The 9,660-nt window shown below is 45.6% G+C and overlaps 1 protein-coding gene across 1 annotated transcript; it reads left to right on the top strand.

Moving 5' to 3' along the window:
* Nucleotides 1-219: 219 nt before the first annotated feature.
* On the top strand, nucleotides 220-6,082 carry LOC149344539 (10 kDa heat shock protein, mitochondrial-like). The gene is made up of 4 exons (XM_089546309.1): nucleotides 220-367; nucleotides 636-797; nucleotides 2,979-3,068; nucleotides 5,869-6,082. Exons 1-4 carry the CDS (start codon nucleotides 365-367, stop codon nucleotides 5,917-5,919), a joined length of 306 nt encoding a protein of 101 aa, XP_089402435.1. The 5' UTR covers nucleotides 220-364; the 3' UTR covers nucleotides 5,920-6,082.
* Nucleotides 6,083-9,660: the final 3,578 nt, after the last annotated feature.

Genomic DNA, 9,660 nt, shown 5'->3' with positions numbered 1-9,660 from the left:
TTAGCTTTAAATGCATCAATTTAATGTAGAAAAATTTACTATGCCGTTCTGGGGCCTAAAAGTTCTAGAAGGTACTGCATCTAAATATATTAATTTGCTGGCCCACTTCGGCGCAAATAAACAACTTTAAACTATTTTTCTTCGAGTTTTAATAATTTTGGTTTTCGTTAATAAGCCTTCATTCGCTCTTTCTGACATTCTTTTGGGCCGTCTGCTGCTGTGCGCATGCGTAGTCGCGCACCTGAAAGCCATGTGCTCGCCCGATCCGTCCTTGCGCCAGCACACGCCGGTCTGCTGCCGTTAGGTTTACGACTTCTCGAAGCTTCGCTGCTCGTTCTTGTACGCAGGCTTCTCAGAGAGCGTCATGGTACGTAAATTAGCGCTCTCGAACGCGTCCGCGCTGCATTGTTGCCCGCGTCGACAGCGACGCGTCCGTTAACAGCTCCGCGATACGTTTTTTTGGGGTCTTCGCTTGCCGCACGCGATTCGGCCACTGGTTGCTAGCGCCCAAGCCGGCCGAAGTGCCGTAGCGCGTGCGCGGCTCGCGAGGGCGGGCGCGTGATTCCGGCAGCGTATCAATTGCGCATTTGCCTCTCCTTTTCGCTTTATGCTTTCTTTTCCTGTGGTGCGCGCAGGCCGGTGTGGGCAAGCGCCTGATCCCTCTCCTGGACCGCATCCTGGTTGAGCGGTTCGTGCCGGAGGCTAAGACCAAGGGCGGCATCATGATCCCGGAGAAGGCGCAGGCCAAGGTGCACAGCGCCACCGTCGTCGCAGTGGGAACCGGGGGACGGACCGAGGTGAGCACCCGCACGTGCGCGAACCTTAGCGCATGCGCCGCCTCGCATTCCGCTTGAGCAGGTGCTGAATTCCCGAGGCCGCCGCACACCGTGCCGAATGCCTTGCACGCAGTGGTTGAGAGGCGCAGTTCGAGGGAAAACACTCCTAGATGCGTTAATTGCGCCTGGCACAAATGATGAGGGACAGTCGGCAGTGTTACAGTTCTGTGCTGTGAACTTGGTATCGGGAGACTCCTGGCGCAGTGCTCGAAAAGATGTGTAGCCGTTGAGCTAGCCTTGTAGCTTCTGTACAAACTATGCGTTTTGTTGAAGTTATACCAGGGAACTCTGGCTCGCTTACTCCTTGTATGTGTGTGTTGTGCCGTGAAAAGTGCAATGATTTCATACTTTCTTCATCCTCATTCAAGATGCTGCAGTTTTATCCACATACTTGGTCCAGCATCTCCGTGGCATTTGTCCTGAAGCAGGAAGCACTGTTCAGTAGTCTTTATTGCTGAGACAAAAGAAACCTCTACTATACTGACCAACCATCCTTTGTGCATTTCTTGGTGGCATACTATAAATGGAAATGGCCTCGTGTTTTCCTTCTTGCTAAACTGTTACGAACCTGGTTGTTTAGTTTATGCCCACACTCATGCCTGCCCTATTCACAAGCTTTTATTGATGTGATGCAAGTTAGTGGAGCTGATGTGGTATGGGGCATGGGCTCTTGGGGCTACACTGTTGGCGTGCCACTTGTTTGATTACTTGCTCTAACAAGAACACTAAATGAGGCCAACATTTTGCAACAGAGCAAACTTCAAAGGTGGTAGCACCACACTACATGTATGGTCCTTTTCCAGTGATTACACTCGGAAGGCAGGGTGACTGGAGTTCGTGAGATGTGTGGGAGTGAAATGCCAGATTGCTTCATAGGATGCTGCTGTACGCAGCGGCTTAATACACTGTGCATTATGGCCGTATTGTTCCATCCAAGAGGTTGGTTGCTAGTGTTCGCTTACATTGATGTGTACATTTGGGGTAATTCTTATAGCCACTCACTTTATACTGCACCTAAGGGCAGCTTTTTGTCATCCAAGGACAGAGTATCATACGGACCGGGTATCCCTGAACATCCTTTCTTCCTAATATTTTTTTTTAAACGAGGCTTTTCAACGACCTTAAATTCCTAATAAATTTCATTTCTCTTCTTTTTCTTGCACCAGTATCTTCGTCTAAAGGGATTGTCTTAAAATGTAGAATGCTCGTAGCTTGAAGAGGAGAGAGAAATGGCATTTATGAGAGGACAGGGAACTAGCAAGAAGTGGCACCTTAGGTGATGAAAATAGTGCAGTCTATTACATCACTAGCATTCAAACTGGGACGGAGAGAAATTTCTCAGGTGAAATTGCTGGTGGTTAAACAGCCTGCCAACATTATGTGCCGCTGCAGAGGGGAACTATTAGAACTGCTTGTGAATGCCTGCTGCACTTTGTCAGCGTACGGGGAGCCTGTTGAAAGCTGCCAGTCATCCTACACTATGAAGTGTCGCTATCAGCAACAGTGGTCCTGCCTTGACTTAGAAATGACAGGAAGTACTATCCAGTGGTGGCATACTGCCTGATTGGTTTGGTATGGTTTATTGGGGTTTAACGTCCTAAAGCAACTCGGGCTATGAGGGACGCCGCAGTGAAGGGCTCCGGAAGTTTTGACCACCCAGGGTTCTTTAACGTGCACTGACACCGCACAGTACACGGGCCTCTAGCATTTTGTCTCCATCGAAATTCGACCGCCACGGCCACTGCAATTCGACTGCCATAACCACTGAGCCACACACTGTCTTTAGAGCAAAAAAAAAGAGAGGGTGAAACCAACTCTTGCCCTGGCTGCGTTGGTTTCATTTTTGTGGCATTCACACAGTTCAAAGGAGTGAAGAGGTTACTTTTCCTGTTTTACGATGTATGCCGGCGCTAGCTACAATTTGGAATGCACTGTTCAGCAGTGAAACTATTGTTGGGGATGTTCATTGTAATTCTGAAATGGGAAAGTTCAATTTGTCCCCTTAACCGAGCAGCACGAATGTCTGCACTGTGTCAGCTCTGCATGAAACGCCACCCCACTCAAACACAACAGTGTACACCATGCTTTGCTCCGGGTGTGCCCAGCTTTAACCCGGCCCCTCTGTTTTGTGCGTGCATGCAGTCTGGCCAGACGATACCCATGGCTGTGAAGGAAGGGGACAAGGTTCTCCTGCCCGAGTACGGTGGCACCAAGGTGGAGATTGACAACAAGGCAAGTCTTTTCCCAAGGACGTTGGAATGCCCCGTTTAAGGGGGGAGCCTGGTCTCGAAAAGAAAATCTCATTATCTAGTCATAGTTACAAAATTTTCAGGGCACATGCCTTTTTGTGGGCTGATTCTAAATATGTCATTTAATTTCATATAAAACGATTCCTTGAGCACTTGTGCAATTTTTACGCATGTATTTTGCAAAGAGTTGTGAAGAAAATTTGCTGCGGGAAACTTGCTGAAATGTATGCCATTGGGTTCTCTTGGCGCCAAGGAATGCAGTAAGGGTAAAATTATCATCCTGGCTATTATATAACTTGAGTATAGGGTACGGAAATGCCACTTCAGAAACACACTTTAAAGGAAAGGAATACACACTTTTCTTCTCATTTCTGAAGGGACAACTTCAATACCCTATGTATTAAGTTGTATGATAGGCAGGAATACAATTTTATTTACCCTTATTGCATTCGTTGCTGTCAAGAGAACCCAATGGCATACATTTCAGCCAGTTTCCCGCAATAAATTTTTTTTCAAAGCTCTTCACAAAATACATGCATAAAAAATTCATAAGTGCTCAAGGAATTGTTTTACAGGAAATTAAATTAATATTTAGAATTGGCACACAAAAATACATATTCCCTGAAGATTTCTTGACTGTGACTTCATTAATAATTTTTTTTTTTCAAGACCAGGCTCCTCCTTTAAAATTGTGCTCACCTCACATGTTCACGCACAACAAAAGGAAACTGAAGTTTGTATAGTCACAGTGTAGGTGGTTGGGTGGAAAATGCTTTATTTCAAATACTGTAGGCTGAGCGGGAGAGTTAAAAGTGGCATATAGGCATTCGGATAGAATGTCTTGTGGTCTGAAGCTACACAGTAGCTGTGTTTCTTAAAATGAGAGATTTTTTTAACCGAGTTGCCCAAATCATTGAAGTGGGTATTTTCCAGTACTGCATGGAATTTGCTGTGGCATTTCAAAATATTAGGCAAATTGGGCATTTGGACCTAGCATGCTGCACTCTCTGTGGAATTCGTTTGATGCCACCCACAATAGCGTGACGAGTCCTAGGAGGCATCAAAATTGTGTGGTTAGTTACTAGATGCAGGCATGAATGGGCCAAGATTTGCATTAGATGTTAGTTACTCAGCCGTCTGTTGTAAACTTAGAAGCTGAGTGCAAACTGTCAAATTCTGCTAATTGACACCACTGAATCTGTTCATTCAAGATTCTGTATATACTGGCTTCCAAGCTTTCCAAACTGCTTAAGACAACTGTTGAAAAGTAGAGTTATCCTTTGAATTGCTACCTATGCCAGTGTCATGAAGGTGTAAGCTCTGTTCTTGTGCACTTGATTATAACATTTTTTCTTATTGTGCGCCATATTTAACTAGTGCTACCCCTGATTTTTGTGTCTTTAAATACTGTAAAACCTAGTTGATATGATGATTAAAAATTTGAGGAAAAACGTATTGTCAGGGTAAACGTATGATCCAAATCGCCCAATTTTGAAACACGTGACTGTTGACTGAAGCACAAATACATTTATTGACAATTTCAGTTCATAAAAAATGTCGCTTAGCATTTTTTTGGCGTAAAATCTGAACGTAATATTTAATAGTGCTTGCAGAATTCAGTTCGCATTTGCACTGCCTTAAGGAGCTTCGTAACGTATCCGATCCGTCTATGGCAATGGCGGAAGTAACCAAAATCTCCTCCTTGTCATTTACTGATGCTTCGCCCTTTTGCACCTGAGTACTGCCGGGAAGCCACTGCAGCGGCTGACTATCTCAGCATTTCTGCTTATTAAGCTGCATTCCCCAGACTCAGCCCGCTCGTATGTAAGGACATCGCTGTAGTTTGATTTGATTTATTTCAATAAACGAGGAGATACAATTATTGTGGGGGAAACAAGGGTAAAAAGCTGCTCAGAGGTAGCTTGACTCACCCCAAGTTCTGTAACAATGGTTGCAGCAGGGCGGAGGGAAATATTATAGACAAGAGAGAAAAAAAAGCAAAAAACTCCAAAGGAAAATTTATTAAATTATAATTTGATGTCGAATGCATGAAAATACACAGCTTATGACAGTACAGTCATGATCGCAAAAACATTTCATACAAATGTTCATAGGTGCTTCGCCCCCTTGTTCTTATGCACTGCGAAGAAACCTCAGCATTTCTTCTTTGTGTCGCGTTCCCTCAAAAACTGCTCTTCTCCATTTCTATTTTTGTTGTTACGGGTAGTGCTTGTGGTGCTTTGCCTCCTTGCACCTAAGCACTGCAGAGAAGCTACCAGGTTGGGTGACTGCCGCCACATTCCAGTTCTTCATGTTGCGTGCCCTCACCTTGGGCTCCCTTGTGTGTTTGCACATGTGCAGCTGCTCTATAACCGGATTACACGACCACAGTTTGCTGAACTTTTAAATGTAGTAGCCAAGAAATCATGCCATCCAGGAATGTATTAACCGGGAGAAATGTACTGCAAGTCTAGGGGACATTTTTAATGCCCTCAATTTTGAGCGTGTGGACTAAGAAATCATAGTAACTTGAAACGTATCAGCGAGGTTTTACTGCATAGTACGCTTTAGTTGAGTGCACTGGAAACCTTGCTCTTTGGGTCAGTGGTGGCGTGAGCTCAGTTTGCCATTTACGAATGTGTGACGTGTGGCGAAGGACAGGGTTAATTGGAGAGAGACATGGGAGAGGCCTTTGCCCTGCAGTGGGTGTAGTAGGCTGATGATGATAATGATCATGATCCTTCTTCTAACCTTTATGCCCCATCCTCTGTCTCTCTCTGCAGGAGTTCTACATCTTCCGGGATAGTGATGTCCTTGGAAAGTGGGCCAACTGAGCAGTGCCTGCACCCATCCCTGTCCATAGCCGTTTCGTCGCACATAGTTTGTTATCGCTCATGTGGCAGTGATGAGCACACCTGGTGTGCTGCTCGGACCAGACTGCCTCGTCGTTTTTCTTTTTATACATGAATAAATCGCCAGCATCATGTACACAAGTAACAGCGTCTCAAGCATTTTATGTGTTCAACTCTTGAATTACCTGATGCATCATGAAATAAGTGGGTACATCCTGACATCTCAACACAGGTCAGTGAGTCAGTGTTGAAACTACCATAGTTCATATTTGTAGCACAAGAGAGAATGGAACATACTAAGAAAATGCATCAATGAGGTTTGGAATTTAAGAGATGAAGGATTGCAGATAATACACGAATGGGAATCCCAAGATTTATTTTATTGAAAAATATTGATTTAGGAAAACAGTGAGGATAATGGCCATCTCTTGTCATCCAGGTGTGTTGTATATTCTCTTGCTCATAAGTATCACCTTTTCTCTGAGCAAGCCTGCACAAGAAGAATGTGCAGTGTTTTTTTATACATTCAAAATTGGGGACGCATAGTTCTGAATTTGAATGCAGGTAGAGTCGAAGCCTGACATTTCCAATTATTGTTTGTACCAAACAGTCCGAACATGCCCCTGAAAATCCCATGCAATAGTAGAGCACTATTGTTCGCGTTTATCGAACTCTCATTCAGCGAATCATTCAATATATCGAACTGTGCCACTTCTAACGATGTTGTTGATGAATTGCTGTGCGCACAGACCAGTCGACTATGCGGAGGAACCACACGATCAGGCAAACGTGGGGTGTGCTTGAGGGTGCCCTTCGGTCTCTCACTCCCCAATCAACGTTATAACTCCAATGGACGTTTGCAGGACGTCCATGAGACATCCAAGGGAGTTCCAGTGCCCAGTGGGTCATTTTCCACGTCACACTTGCCATGTGGTAAAGCCAACCTAACTAACTAGAGCTTGTGGGCGGCCCAGCCTCGCGTGTTTCGCTGCCGAAGGCATTGAAGAAACCAACTGTACCGTAATTTTAATGAGATTATCCTATTTATAATGTAGTGGTAAAAAGACATGATAAACGTTGCCTATTTCCGAGTGCCGTCCGCTGCGGCTTCGACGCGAAAATGGTCTGTCCTAGCCAGCGATGCGCTGCCACCATGCGGGCGGCACGTCGTTGCAAGAAGCGCGTGACGAATGTGGTCGCCATGTGTTCTTGCTTCTTGGTTACAGGCTTATATTGCCACTTTTTATGTATTGAATTACCGATACATCGAACTATTTCCCGATACTCTTCGAGATAGATATATCCGGGTTCAACTAGTTAAAAAATTGTTTTTCACAGAACTGCTATGAAAAGACTGCATTCTATGTAAATGTATGCTTTTACTTCTCATCCGTATAATACATATATATTTAAGTGACTTCGGACATCGTGACTACCTCTAATTTCACCTTGCATGTTACCCTCACGCATTCTTCACGCAGTGAACTCCGTTGTCTCATTTGTCAGACTATGCACTTCATCATTTCACATGTAACATCATTACTCGCCGAAACACCTTAGTACGCATTTAATGGCCGCATTTTATCTTCTTTCCTTTTCATTTCCTTTATTTTACCTTTTCCACACCGCTCTCCATCTACCTTTATCTGCCAAATACCCTCCCACACAGAAAGTATATAGCATGCCAGCGATTGTTAAACGCCGGCTAAATTCTCTGTTATTTAATTAAAATCTTTCTCGCATATTACCTCCACAGCCTACCATGCATTAACCCTGTAATGTTCGGCCTATCACCTTTGATAGTGTTTAAGAATGCTGTTTAACTATTTACATATTTTCAGAAACGGCCATTTCTAAGATACCGTAATTACTGAATTCTAAAGCGCACTGGCTGATTTACACGGTCAGAAAAAAAATGGCTGTGGCTTAGCTAAGGTTAAGCCTGGATATCTCGAAGCGAAACGCCCTCGCTGCTTTTCAGCCAACTCCCAAGCTACCACTTCTGGATCGGTGTTTCTGCGCCGTCCGACTGTTGCTTCTTCTCCTTCCATGGCGAATGTCTTTGCTTGTTCTATGGGCAAGCGCGCCTTATATACCCCGCCTTTAAAATGCGCACGGCTGCGGCGAAAGGTCAAACGGTGGCGAGGAGGAGAAGCGGCGGCGCACATGCGCAGTAGCACGCGGCGACGGTGAAAGGTCAGGCGACGGCGGCCACCTGCGCCGTGTGTGACGTCGCTCGGTTTCGCGCATGCGCAGAAGTGGCAAATCTAGGCTCCGGCTCACGCGAAGCGCGGTGTTGACTAGCTATAGTGAACTTTTCGCTTCAAAAGAAAACGTGCGATGTCTTCGACTGTACCTCGCACCAGATTTTCATGTTTCCCACACAAAGAGCGAACGGCACGTGATGAGGCGCATTCGGCAGACTGGAAGAACCACGTGGATGGAAGCGGAAGAAACGCGCAGAGGTGCCAACCAGCGTCCTAAACGGCGCGCAGCCGTGTTCGGCTGGCTGGCCGGTGCACGACCATCGCCGAGGGCTGGCGCGACGAAAACGAAACCGGAACTAAGCGGGCCGACTGTTTTCGGAGGCGGGGGCCGCCCGTATTTCGACACGCCTTCTATTGCGCGCACATCAGAGGTGCGCGGCCAATTCGGGAGCATGCAATTCACGTAGAACTGCTTTGATGATAGCTTGTCATGTCGGTCGTTCCTGGACGTCGCCTCCCTTGGTGAAGCTGTTCAAACTGAGCGTTTCGAGACGCATAGCTAATCGGTGAGCGTCTAATGCCATAGACTTACACTGGCGGCCGGAATCGCGCCGCCTGTTCCTATTATCCGCATTTTCGAAAAGGTGTGAAATTAACGAGCTTTTACGGTACCGATGCTCTAGAAGTACGAAGCCGCCTTTTTGTGATGCCAATGACATTAGGGTGTTGCTGGCACAGTTTCATTTTCGTACTCGTTTATAATGCGCATGTCATTTTTGGACTAGTTTTTATGGGAAATTTGCGCGTTAGAATCAAACAAATGCGAAAGGTAGAAGTGTCAGCTTCTAGAGATGCAAGACGCCCATTGAAAAAGAATTTGTGCGAAAGATAACCCTATATGATCCAAGAAGCCTAAAACTATTGGCAAGTGACGGCGCAGTTTTATCGTCTTATAGGACGTTCAGAAATCAGCAAATTGGGAGAAATTTATTCCAATTACTGTTAATAAATATTCCAGTTCTCTTTTCCACATTTTTGCAATTATAGGAACCATTAGTGTGAAACAATGGAAGTTCATAAATTTAACCGCCGTTTTTCTAATGCCTGGGGGTTAAAGGGTTCAGTGAAAGAGTAAACCACTGCGGAGGGACATTAGTCGTTGCTATCGGTGGGGCTCTGGGCGTTCCTGGCAAAATGCAATAAAGCAGATTAAGACCCGCAGCTTGGATTACAACGCGAGCGAGAACACCTCAAGGCAAAGAGCTGGGTGTATGCCACACAAAACGCAGCAGTCTCGAGGAGACGCGGCCCGCATAGCTCTCGCATATCGGTTTCATCTTACTTTAAACCCCCAAATGGGCCCATAAATGCTGTCCAGAACCGAACTGCACCATTGCAGAAGGTGCGAAAACGAAACTAAGCTGCTAGAAACGTAAGCTGCACTGTCTGAAATACTGATGTGTAGGCTAGCCCAGAAGCTGTTATTCCTCTCCACTTTTTACTGCGAAAGCAGAGC

This window comes from Amblyomma mixtum, chromosome 5, assembly GCF_055824585.1.
Source record: "Amblyomma mixtum isolate Tamu chromosome 5, ASM5582458v1, whole genome shotgun sequence".
Classification (NCBI taxonomy): domain Eukaryota; kingdom Metazoa; phylum Arthropoda; class Arachnida; order Ixodida; family Ixodidae; genus Amblyomma; species Amblyomma mixtum.
The sequence above is the reverse complement of the archived record's forward strand: the minus strand, read 5'-3'. Positions and strand labels throughout refer to the sequence as shown.

Bases quoted from the DNA above. Each gene is read 5' to 3' on its own strand.
- LOC149344539 (XM_089546309.1), top strand. The intron at 798-2,978 runs GTGAGCACCCGC...GCGTGCATGCAG, and splicing joins GAACCGGGGGACGGACCGAG to TCTGGCCAGACGATACCCAT. The intron at 3,069-5,868 runs GCAAGTCTTTTC...CTCTCTCTGCAG, and splicing joins AGGTGGAGATTGACAACAAG to GAGTTCTACATCTTCCGGGA.